Source organism: Seriola dumerili, unplaced genomic scaffold (genome assembly GCF_002260705.1).
Source record: "Seriola dumerili isolate Sdu_G_001 unplaced genomic scaffold, Sdu_1.0 BDQW01000068.1, whole genome shotgun sequence".
NCBI classification, from domain to species: Eukaryota; Metazoa; Chordata; class Actinopteri; order Carangiformes; family Carangidae; genus Seriola; species Seriola dumerili.
The window spans coordinates 16,615,002-16,628,343 of NW_019174323.1; the positions used below are offsets into that span (position 1 = coordinate 16,615,002).

Consider the following 13,342-nt stretch of genomic DNA (forward strand, 5'->3'; position numbering starts at 1 on the left):
TAACCCTCTCCCAAATATTCTGGGACATCTTGAAGTCTGTGTAGATCATTTGCTGAAGCCAAATGAAAGGACTCTAGTGTGACGCTGTGCAACAACTTGAGAGGAGACGAACCCAGATGGAGAGAACAGAAGTTGCAAACAGCTGTGTTTTCTTTGCGATTTCTCCTAACTGTGACAAATTACAGATAGAGACTAATTCTGTCCTCACACAGTTTGAAATGAAGGGAGTTTGTTAACCTGTTTCTCTCCATCCATTGCAGTAAATCACTCGCACAAACAAAACTAATTCCCCAAACAGAAACAGCATCTGTCATGTTTGAGCAGACAAAGAGCCGGATAATACTGACACACTCAGGCTGCTGTTTTTAAATGACAAAGCAATTCTTCTGATTTATTTTCCCTCACGACCTCCTTAATATAAAACTTCTAATTATAAATCTCACCTTTACCGGTGACGATTATAACCTGTGGGTGAGCAGCAGACGTCTCCAAGTCAAATTCTGATTCATTTATAAAAAAATATATTTGAACAACTCACTCAAAGACGGCACAAATATAAACTTAGAAACTCAAAAGGGGCGTGACAGACTTCCAGTCACCGGTTTGGAGGCCTGGACTGTCAGAGAAAAGGTGAGTGGGTAAAAGTGAATGAGCATTTGTCATTTGTTTCAACACATCCGGCTGCGGTGCACCTGAGCAAGGCGTCGCACTGCCGACTGCTCCGGTTCAGCTGCTCAGCAGAAGATTGTGAAAGTGTATAATTGAATCGGGCAGCTATCAGATGTGTAATTATATAACTCTATAGAGAGGAAGCGGGATGACTCTCATAACGACATGTCATCTTTCACTGAGTGTCAACTTCAGTTTCAACTCAGGGAACTAATATTTTAACAGACCAGTACAGTACAGTGTGAAGGTTGGGCTGGTAGATGGATGTAGTATCGTTCTTCAACACCGGTGGTGATATAGTGATATAACCCTTCTATTATCAAACTTATTAACACGGTCTTTCCCTAAGGCAACCAAACCAGAACCATTTTTTACCATAGTAATGTCAGTATTCTCCTTCAGCTTTATGTTAGTTTAGTCACTTTTAGTGTAGTTCAAAGCTGCACTAATGAACCTTTTTAAATTATCAATGAATGACATAACTGTGTGTAATATTAAAGCAGACACTTGGGCATCAAAGCAAAGGAGGCCAATAGACTAAAGAGAAGAATAAAGAATAGAATAAAGTCATTAAGAACTATGACAATTCAATTTCCCTCCAGAGATTAATAAAACTGTCTATATATCTATATATCTATCTATCTATCTATCTATCTATCTATCTATCAATAAAACTAGTGGAGAATTTGCAGCTGCAGAGTGAGATATTTCTCTCAGGAGTTAGTGAAAACAGTGGCAAAATAAAACTATTATATATTGGAGTTACATGCATCAGGTGCCCAGAAACACAACTGTAAATGGATGCCGATGTTGCTCCACGTCAGATGAATGTGTAAACAGGCAGAGCCCTATAAACGCAAATGCCCATGACTGAGTGACTGACTGAGCGAGTGATAGAGCTGTGAGATCAAGTCACATCATTGATCAGCCGAATGCTGCCGCTGCAAACAAGTCTCCTAGTAAGAATGTGACTGATTCCCATGTTGCAGCCACTGTGGTTATTTGTGAAGAGGAAAATTTACTTTTTAATCATCGTTCCTCTTCTCATTGATCATTAAACTCCTCCCCAGGTTGTTACAACCTTTATATTTAAAACAAGAATACTGAGGATGTGTCCTTTGTGTCCTAAAAGCCTGATATTGCCCACTCTGTCATCATGTTGTATAATTAGCTTCTCATTGAAAGAAATCAGTCCTGCACGTGAAGCCTCGTGTGGAGTACAGATCAACACTTAAACCTCGACTTGCTCCAGCGGAGCCGTTCGGCGGCCTTCAGTAGAAGACTGTGATTGAACTGGAACGCTTCCAAATCCGAGCGCACCGAGCTGCGAGAACGCGAAGCAAAGCTTTTCTTTAAACCAACCTGCCCCTGCCTGAATGAATACTGTCTATAAACCCATCTGTTAATTTTTTCACCACATGCCTATTTTGGTCACGGCTTCCTCTGTGGCTGCAATGACCACAACTAAAACATTCCCCCGTCCCCAGCTGATGACCTCAGTCACCTCTGAAGCTCGAAAAAATAAAAGCCTGAAAGCCATCTGGCAGCCTAACGAGCTGAATCTGGTAGAAGCAGTTTCCACACATTCATTTGCCTTGCTGTGTTGTCACGGTTACTGGTCCATAACAACAGTCTCCTGGGAACCCAACAAGCACATGAGTAGTTGTGTGATGCAAAGTGAAAAAGGTAAAAAAAAAAAAACAAACAAGCAGACGAACACACCTGATTCTGTGGGTGTTTCAAGTTTAAGACCCTCATGAAAACAGTTTAAGACCCTGTTTCATGTCCCAGAATTACCTGCAGTGGAAATTAATTTATTCACATGCACATTCAACTAAGAATGACTGAACTGAACTGTGCGTACGCAAGTAGTTTGTGTATGTTTGAAACCCTCGTTGTGTCTTCAGAAGACCGGATGTCCTCACAACTGGTGGCTTTTTACGATGGCTTTTATGTTTTTCTTAGTTTCCATGCGACTCTACACTGTGACTTTATATTAAAAGTTCCTAGTTTGAACCTTATCTTGCATGAGGTGCAGGGGGCTTCAAGTTTGCAGTTTTGGCGGGCTTCACCTGAGCACTAAATGCTGTGGCCTTGAGGTCGATCATGTAGAACATGCACTTACCAGAATTAATAGAAACTGCTTTAACTTATTACTTCCTTTCATTTTGATGCGATGAGACGTCACATCAGCCCAAACACAATATCGCGAACACACAAGCTGGTTGTGCTCCAATAAATTCTGACCGGGCTGCCCGGCTTGCATTAGTGGTTATTGGCTCCATATTGGTTTCATTTTGTAGTTTTGTTACAGTGTGATTAAAATCTCTCCTCAAAACAACTGCAACTTAATGATAACTTCATAATCCAATCAATTTTTAAGACCTGTCAAAATCGTAATTAAGACATTAAAAGGCCGAAAATTCAGGACTTTTTAAAGGACCCACAGAGACCCTGTACGTCTGTCACCAGGTCTTCAGGTCCTCTGGGCCACTTCACTTTGGGGTCGTGTTATACAACAAGAGTAATTTACCGACCCAAAGAAGGAGAAGCAAAGTAAATGTAAATGAAACCCTTCAGCAGAGAGGATTAGGAATGAAGGGGAGAGAAGTAGAAATGATAGGTTACGTAAGACTGCAGAAAATGTGACTTTGACTTTGTACTGTTCCCGGTGTTGTTGTCGTCCCGTGGCGGCTTATTAGCATGAGTGTGTTTCATCATTTTGCTTATTCATGAATACGGAAATGCATCTGCATATGGCTTATTTTCAGCCGACGCTGCAGGAGAAGAGCAGATCATGTGGCGCAGAACCGACAGGAAGCTTCTGACAGTAATGACCCGCTCTGTAACTTGTTTGTGTATTTGGTGGTCAAGTTTGGCTTGATTGTCAACTTAACTTATTGTCCTGTTTGTTATGGTTTGTGCAGTGGGTTGAGGTTTTTATTGTTTGTTAAAATGAGCAAAAAAATCAATATGAAGAAAAATGATGATGATAAATAAAATTAACAATTCTCCAACTTTCTCTTATACGTAATATTCTTAAGCAGGTTGCATACACTCCATTCAGATCTTCTGTTATTTAAAAATTTTAATGCGTCACAATAAATCCAAGTTGAAGCTCCAGACAAGATTCTGTGAGGTGCTTTATGATTCGAAGTTTATCTGTCCACTAAGATTAATGCCAATATGTTCATTAAATGAACCTGCTGAGACGTGACGATGAGATCATGAAGATAAAATAAAAAATAAAAAAAGATACGAATCGCGCCTTAAAGTCGCGATTTTCACAATAAAATCCGAGCAGAAACAGGATGTAGATGGTGAGTCAGATGGTGGATTGTGATTTTACCCAAAAAGATTGTCATATAATGGAAATACAGCACAACAGTAAGTTCATTTAAATAATGTTCAGGTGGCATGTCGAACCCACAGCACTGGTGAGAGTCTACACGCTGTTACGTAAACTGTCATGTGTCTTTACGTCAGTGAGTGTTGTGAGTGAATCCGGGTTAAAATCAGGTCATCGAGCGCTGAACACGATACAAAACATACACACGTAATCAAACATGGATGTACGGTGAGGCCCTTCAGATATGAATGACTCATCCTGCTAAACAATTAGGAGTTGATGACTGTATGTGTGTGAATACGAGTGTGAATCAGTGTCTGAAAAATGTGTGTGTGTGTGTGTGTGTGTGTGTGTGTGTGTGTGTGTGTGTGTGTGTGTGTGGGCACATGCATAATGCAGACTATACCTTTCAGCCGTTTCACATTGTGGACAGAAAATTGCCTTTGGTGTACCTGTAGAGTGTTACTATGACAACCAGTGTTGTCCAGTGCGGTTACCAGTGTATTTCAAAGCCGACAGTCAAGCATAAAGAGCATGTTTTGTTTGGTGAGATTTGCCTGCAACATGAACATAGCCACACACGTTACTCGGGGGCAAATGAAGCGTCCCAGGATCGATGGACGGCGTCTGGGAGCCTGAAGCGGCGCAGAGGGGCTGTAATCGTCATCAGTCTTATAATCTGTCGATCAGGATACGGACACAGCATGTTCAAAAAGTGGTCTTGCATTAAATGCACAGACAAACAGGCAGCTGGAGAAACAAGGGGCAAGAGTGCACGTACTAAAGATACCATTGGTAAAAAATTAAATGAACTGTTTTAATCAGAGAGACCACGGCCAGGAGAAGCAGCTACTATCTCACATCAGCAGGATGGCCAGCTCTAAAAATGAACACACCCCCCCCCTGCTCCACTGTTGCCTCCCAGTCTTATGAAGCAAGTGTAAATCTCACAAGCTTGACGTTCAGTGCAACGTATTAGTCTTGAATATACACTGACAATCTACCGGGGGGCCAGCAGCCCAGACAGCTGGAGGAGGTGTGGGGAGCAGTGTGGATGGCGACGACAACAACAACAACAACAACAACAACAGGCGTCGGAAGTGATTTCTCCAGTGTCCTTTCACTCCTTCCACCATAGTGTTTTTTGCCTGATGAGCCTGATCCCCAAACACAGCGACAAGAGACAAAAGTGAGAGTTTGTCCCATCATTTACATACTGCTCTCCTGTTGTTGTTGAATGTTCTCCGTTCGCCTTCAGTGAAGAGAATAAATATATTAGAAATTACTTCTCCAGGTCTCTGTGACTCTTCCCACCATCTTCCATCACCACCAACTCTGAAAGCTTTAGCCCCATCTGCTCTGGAGTTTTGTGCCATAAAGCAATCCAGCAGATTAAATCTAACCTCGTGACTGACAAAGTACAATGCACAATAGAGGTACGCTTTATTCAACCGATCAATCAATCAAACTTTATTAGTATAGCACTTTTCATAGGAGGTTGGTGCAGTCTGGAGTGTGGAAAAATGAAAAAGACAAATCAAATAAGAAAGCCTGACAATGAGATACAATAAAATAGTTAAAATATTGCCTCTTTAACTGAAGAGGATGAAGTGATTTCTCCAGCGTCATTTCCCTCCTCTCACCGCGGACCATCACTACTAGCGCCATTTGTTCTCGGGTTCAGCAGCTTCCTCCCGTTCAGCTGTTACATCATGAATATAATGCAATGAATGGATTTGTAACTTTACTCATAATCTAATCGACAGGTTGCACCTTTAACTAATCATTCGTGTGATGTGCTCTTTCTCAGGTCGACCTACTTTTTATGTGGGAAAACAAAATATTAATCATAGCAGAGTATTTTTTTTACATAGTTTAAAACATGTGTGGGGAGGAACTTTAAAACATTCTCAGTAAAGATGTTGTGGCTTCAAGGCAGCTGTTTCCTACAGCTGTTCCTCCTCCGAGAGTTAGGTGCTAGCCGGTCGCGCGCACACAAACAATCGCACACGGCAACTATGTCACATGGCAATTATCTCTAAAGGGCATTGCGGGTGGTGAACATTATCCTCCTGTCATGCTCTGGCAGGCTGTTGCACCTTCCAGGCCACACACACACACACACACACTCTCTCTCTCACATGCATAGAAAACCATCTGCGTCGGTGCACGGGTGAGGCAGTTAGTTTAATGATTAACCGGTCCGGTGCTGTGCTGCATCTCTTCAGGCAGAGCGAATAGGTGGCGAGAGGGAGACGAAAAGCCAAACTATGGAAATGAGGAGGCAGCACACATGATTAGATGTGCAGACACACACACACACACATCATGGACAGCAGGGAGAAGAGGCAGAAACACACCCTGCTAATCGTCCACCGCAGAAACGGATGAATCTCATCGGCGAGTTTAACAATTCTCCCAGCGAAAGACAGAAGGGAGGAGACAAGACAAGAGGAGTGTTTGAAGTTTTGATTTCTGACTCACCGTCTCATTCTGTCAAGAGAAATATAAATGGACGGAAAAAGGCAGGAAGAAGTTAGGTTGCGCCCTCTTCCAAAAAGTTTTTTTTTTTTTTATGGGTGCTGACTCCTACTCCTCATTATCTTGAATGTAAAAGGTCACATTGCTGCACAATCCTGACAGTGCTGAAAACTGCAGGGTTTTTAACGCTCAGTGCTGCACTCACAGCTACACTATATCAGCTTTTAGCTAGAGAGCAGCAGTTTACAGCACAGCTTATTCCCAACGTTCCCAATATATTCTCAGAGCTGCCTGATGGGCACAACTTAGTGTCGCCCTGTATTCACACTGGGAGAAACACCAAAGCACAGAGATGTGATTATTTCCAACAGAAGAACAACGGGGTCGTTTGGACGACGTGTGAACAGATAACAAGCTGGTATATCATCTCATATTGTATCACACTTTGTAGCTCTAACTTTCTCAGACTGTCCGCAAACTGTCAGGAAACAGTAAATAAAAATGATCAGTATTAACTTAACAACATGAGGAAGACCAAACTGAATTATCCGTCCGTAACTTTTCCAAACAAAAGTTATACAAACGTCCTAATAACCATTTTCTGCAACTTTGTCCAATGGCTTTAAGCAAAGAACACATCAACTAAATCACCTCAAAGAACAATTTAACGCTGAAGGAAATCCTTTTTTTACCCATTTCAATTAAGCACAAGGTGAAAGTCAAGATGACCTCTACTGCGCTGCGAGCTGCTGAAAATGAATTACATCAAATATCAGTGAACAGTGTCAATTAAAGAAATTCGCTGAGCTTATTTGCCCTTTGGTCATTTACCCCATGAAGTTATGAGAACACGGCTGATCCACGTGTCATGGAGATAACAAGCTCTGGTGCCCAGTGCCGACATCTTAGCATGAACTGATAGCATTATCCATAGCAGGAGGGTTAAACATAGACAAGTGGCTTCTGCTATTTAAAAATAGTATCATATCATGTCACAGCCACTACACAAGCCTTAATAATAAAACTCTCCAAAATGCTTATCACTAAACAAAGTGCATACTGAAGTGCGCCAACAAACCTGGATCATTTTTCATGTCTATGTTCACAATGTTCTTAAAGTTTTTAATAAGTAAGCTGTCAAAGCAGAACAATTTCAAAACACTGTAGGAGTGCTTTTTCCTTCAGCGTCTCGTCACATCGCTAAGAATAAAATGAAGAGATAAAGAGCTGCAGACATCAAATATATACAAAACAGGAGATTAAAGCGGAGTGAGATCGAGCGAGCACATTAAAAAGCCAGTGGAAGTTGATGTGTGCGTTCTCTTGTACATCTATCTTTGTGAGAACCAATTAAAAGTTTGACACGTTGAGAGTGAGGACATTTCAGATGGCCCTCCCTTTTTCTAAAAAGAAGAGGTTTAAAGGTTAACACTTGGTGTTGGGGAAAAATACTTATTCACTTTCTTGCCGAGAGTGAAGAGAAATTTGAAAGCACTCTCATATTTAAATATGAAGCTACTGCCGGCAAACGTTAGCTTAGCCTAGCGTACGGTGACCAGACGTATCTGTAAAACACTGAAACATTCACAACCGAATGGTCCCAGTTTGTTTTCACCACAACTGAAAAGAGACGGTCCATCTTTTCTAAAGAGCTTCACTCCTTCCTAAAGCACCCGGGAGTGAAAATGGTGCATTCATGGGTCCGTAGTGTTGAAAGGTCTGCTCGTTACATGTGCGAAGCGCTGAAATAATAATCCCCCATCCTCATGAGCATGCCTATGGTGCACGCATTAATTCAAGCCGATACCAAGTAACACAGAGCCAGAACTGCCAGTATCGATATTGATACCAACACTTTTTATTTTTAAAAGCAGCTCATGTACTTTCATGAATTGAGGGCTGCAGAATGAGCTGAGTCCTTACATGTATAGAAATACAAATGTGTGTATGTGAGAGCTGTGAGTGCGCAGCAGAGAAAAAAAAAAACGGAGTGAGTTGCAATTCTATATTTTGAATGGTGTTGCTTTGAAATAACCAATAAATCATTCATCACAATCTGCTCATGCTGTCACCCTGCAGTACCTGGGCGGACAGTCCCATCATATATAGGAGTGATAATGAGGGGAGACGCAGACAAAGCATCCGCACACTGCTCCAATAGCATCCAATACATTTACTGAAGCCACATCTGGATGTCACAGAGACTTTCAGAAGTCTTTGCAAACAATGAGGTTTTCTGATCGAGGAGCTGTTCGTTCCTGGAGGTGCGTGTTCTTTATTGTTTGTTTTTAGAAGTGACGGTGACCGTTCTTTCTTGTTGCAAAGACTTTCTTCCACAGATGCAGATAAAAAGACGATTAGTTATATCTACGTTGCCCATAAAAGACTGCTCTATTTTCTTGTGTGATCCTGTATTCCACACCACCGTCCTGTTTTCCAGCATTATCGCCTGAGGAAAGCAGCATTCATTTCAAAGCTGCGTCCTCGCTTGGCACATTCGTCTGATTGGACTTTTTACTTCCTCTGCTGGCTGATACGTTGCTTAAGAGACGGGCTACAGTGCAACATAAAAGTCACCTGCTACCAGGGTAAAACATTATGTTGTTGTGTGCTTTATACGCAGTGTGGTTCTGGTAACTTCACACACTGTGGTGCCTCTTATTTGTGCTAGCACTGTAAACACACATCATAAGACATCCTGCTGGGCGGCATCAACAGTGTGTTTTCAGCTCAGCACTCCTTCCTGCTATTGGCTTCGATACACTGGAACTTAACCTCTCTCTTACTGTTACACCAGCTCTCCTGTTACTCAGTCTGGATGACAGCATCAGGGCTGAGAATATCTCCTCAGGGAAGGTTTTTTTTCCACAAACAGCTGTGTCAGATTGTGAAGTTATAGGGATCTCGCTTGCGGGAGCATCAAGACAGTAAAAGACTGAAACAGGTCACTGCTTCTAGTCTGCGGCTGCAACACTCAAAAGAGAAGCTGTTCTTTAGTGGCAGTGTAACCCTCGTCTGCACTTTCCCCCGGGGCACAATGGGCAGAAAATGGGTTAGCCATTAGCAGTAAAGAAAGGATTAGCCCGTCAATAAATAATCACACTTTAAATTACCTTTTTTTTAATTTATCTTAAATGTGTTGTATCCCATAGGGACCGGCAGGGTTTAAACACCTTGCAAGTCACACTCTCATATAGGAAAGAGAGCTGAACCAGAACATCGGCTCCTAAAGCGCCGTTGTTAGAGCTGCATGCAAGTTTTTTTTTGTTTTTTTTTTTAGGAAAATTACACTCTCTTGATCAAAGAATTCAATCCTGACAAGTCGTGTTCAGTTCTCTGCAAACAGGAAATGTTCAAACTTCAATTATTTGTCATAGAAAGTATTAGTCAAGCCTATGAAAGGAGGGAATTCAACCTGCAGTGAGGGTTTAAAGAAAGACGAAGTCAAGTTGCATTGTGGGAAAAGTAGGATCCGGTGGCATACTACGAGTTTAAAGGAAATGTGGTATTTTCCAACCTCCCTCCTCTTATAATTGTGTCCATTCCAACGATGCGTCATGCTAACTTTGCATTCGCCACGTGTGTCCCTTCAGGTCGTTTTTGTTGCACCTGTGTTGAAGTGTAATTGTGCTATATATGAAACGATGTGCAAGTGATTGATATTTGTTTCTATTGCAATACATAGGTTGCTAGTTGACTAATCAAACAGCTAGCCAGGTTAGCCGGCAAGCTATAATAGCTAATCCAGGGGGCTATTTTCTGTGTTTACGTTCTGTCAGACGCGGTGACAAGCATTTAAAGTGATTTGGAAAGCTTCACACTGCTGTCGCTGATATATGTTGTTCTGCCAGAGTCGCATTTCCCGAAGCTTTCCAAACAAACGTCCAAACCCAAAGAGTCGCACTGAACTGAGGTACGCTTTTCATCCCGAGTGTGTACGTGTTCGCACTTACCCTGAAGTCGATACCCACAGTAGAGATGAAGCTTCCAGCTAGAAAGGCTCCGTCTTTGAAGCGAACCAGCAGACAGGTCTTCCCCACACCTGAATCCCCCACCAGCATCACCTGAGACACAGACACATGGAGAAAGGTGTTGGCTGATAAAAAGCCAAAGCCGTGTGTGTGTGGGGGAGGATGATAAGAAGTAGAGGAGGGTGAAAGGCTCAGGTAAAAACTGAGTTTAGGAAATGCAAGACACTGACACACACGTATACAGGGGAAACAGAGTATTTCTAGTCACTCCAGTGGGACAGAGCAGATTGTTCAGACCACTGGGACGGAGTGAAGGGAGAGGTGGGACTCAGAGCTTGTTTGTTTTGTTTCCTTCTCATCAGGCAACACAAACCCATGTACTGTGTCTATCAAAGCTTTGCTAATTTGTTATTTATAGACTCCGTCGTCAGCGACACATCCTGATATGAGAGCCGACTGTGTTGGATTTGCTGCGATTAGAGGTGATACTTGAGACACTGAACCGTTACAACTGTGTGTATTATACAGAGTCAGAGTTGAGCAGTGATTTTGGCGGGGTTGTCACGGGAACAGTTGTTAATCAGGGTCCAAAAATTAATACCGGCTGCCACCCACGGGATGAGAATTCAGATTTGCAGATTTGCTCGACACAGATTATCATTATTATTTATCATCTCCAATTCATAGTTTTTTTAAATTATCTGTCAATGCTGTATCGTCAATGAGGCTGCAGCTAATTACTATTTCCATTATGCATTAATTAACGTAATGCATTCATCTAGCTGTTTTTTTAAATCAATGAAATATTTAGTCTATGAAAAGTGATAAAAGCTGAAAATATGTCCAGTGTGATTCTTCAAGAGAAACAACAATCCAAACAACATAAAATTTTAAATTATACTTAAATTATTGAAGTTTTGGCAGCAACATGACGGTATTATAATATTCTGAATGAGTTTGTCTTCATGAAGAAGCTTTACAGGCTGCGATATATTGATAAATTTTATGTATTTTTATTGTTTACAGCATTTATGTTAATTTCAGTTAAAGTTTACAGTTAAAAGTATTACTTGTGTTTATGACGTTTTACATAAATTAATTAATGAATGAATAAAACATCATTTAAAAGTAGAATCTGGTAAAACGGAAAATGTCTTATGTATTGTGGGATGTGCAGTTGCTGCCAGATGTTTTGTCATCATGTCCACTGCTGCTGAAGAAAAAGCCTCCTAATGCACCACTGTCAAGTGATCTCATACATAATAGTAACACCTCCTCCTCATCATCCATTTCATGTTATTGCACTGTTATTGCATTATTACACTCCAACTGTGGCGCTCACCGCTTAATGTTTCTATCGGCCATTACAGTTCCTAAACTTCAGCATTTGAAAAGACAAGTGTGGAAACACACTGGGAGTACTTGGTAGTATTTCATACATGTGAGAGGAGTTTTTTGGAGGTTAACATGATGCAATTACAGACACTGGGGATGAATTGACCTATATGGATAAAACAATAGTCCTGTGAATTTTATTAACCATGCGCCTTGAGGGAAATAATGGTGAAATTAACATTTTCCAGCAAGGCTCCCCCAAAGAGCAGCATATCACAACCGCAAAGGCAAAATCTATGGAGGTCAATTTCTGCCAAGACATTAAAAAAAAATAGGGATTATGAAAATAAAAATACTCACAGTAAACACAAATGATGAAATAGTGGATCGAAATTCAACTTTCTCAGTCAAAATGAGACGCAAAGTTTGAACCTTCTGCCTCTAGCGGTCTCTCAATCAAAACAATGACGAAAGACGACAATGGGTGACATCTTGAAACAGCGTAGGATCATGGGAGTTGTTGTCTGCACCGCCATTGCCGTAAGCTTCTTCCTGGTTTTGATTCCTCCAGTGTGAGTGGTTCAGGAAGTCAAAACAGACCCGGTGATTACAACCGTTAAAAACACTGAATAAAGCAGCTTCACATCTAAAGTCACTGTTTGAGCATTGAGAGTTGGGAGCTGAGATTGATGCTAACCTTTGTTTTGATTGTTTCTCTGACAACTTGTGAATCAGAAGTTTTTTGCTGGCGCTCATCCTCTCCATAACAAACGGACTAGGGCATTAAATCATTAGGAACCCAGTTTAACTTTAAGTATCAGTGACTCAGATACTTTTTTTATTTCTGATAACTTAACATTCAGATGTCGGATGATTAAAATCTTTCATCCGGTTAAAATAAAAGTTATTGTGGCTTAAACCTGGATTAAAAGTCCATTTTGAGCTTCTAGCAGGTAACCACACCACCAACGCTTGCACATAGGGGATATGATGTCATTGACAGGTGACCAAATGACACAGAGCGTTACCATATTAAAATCACAGATATCTCTAGGTTTGAGAATTGCTGGAAACATTTGGGATAATGTAATGTAATAATATATATATATATATATATATATATATATATATATATATATAGACATATTATAACTTTGAATAATAATACAAAATCAAAAGTATAACATAGTAAGTCAATTACTGCATCAAAAGTATGAGATAATAAGTCTAATAATTTAAACTTACTGAGTCAAACTTTTGAAATACTGGGTCAGAATTTAACTTTTAGTCAAAATCAGAATCATGCAATAGTAAGTCAAAATTTTACTTATAATAGGCACAATTTTGACTTTTTGTATTTAGTTTTCCACTTTGACAATAAAGGTCCAGGTCAAATATTTTTCTTACTACGTCAAACTTATGAGATACTAAGTCAAATTTTAACTTACATGATCAAAATTACGAGCTAATAAGCCAAAAGTTAAAAATCATCCGATACTAAATCAGAATTATGAAATAGTAAGTCAAAATGTTTTTC

At 40.7% G+C, this 13,342-nt stretch overlaps 1 protein-coding gene across 2 annotated transcripts in view; it reads right to left on the reverse strand.

The window, feature by feature from the left end:
- LOC111219829 (ras-related protein Rab-26-like) overlaps positions 1–13,342 on the reverse strand; it is a 75,949-nt gene that overhangs the window by 56,340 nt on the left and 6,267 nt on the right. For both annotated transcript variants that reach the window (XM_022742645.1, XM_022742646.1), the window contains exon 2: positions 10,453–10,563. In XM_022742645.1, the coding sequence (XP_022598366.1) occupies positions 10,453–10,563 (111 nt within the window). The remainder of the gene's footprint in view (positions 1–10,452; positions 10,564–13,342) is intronic.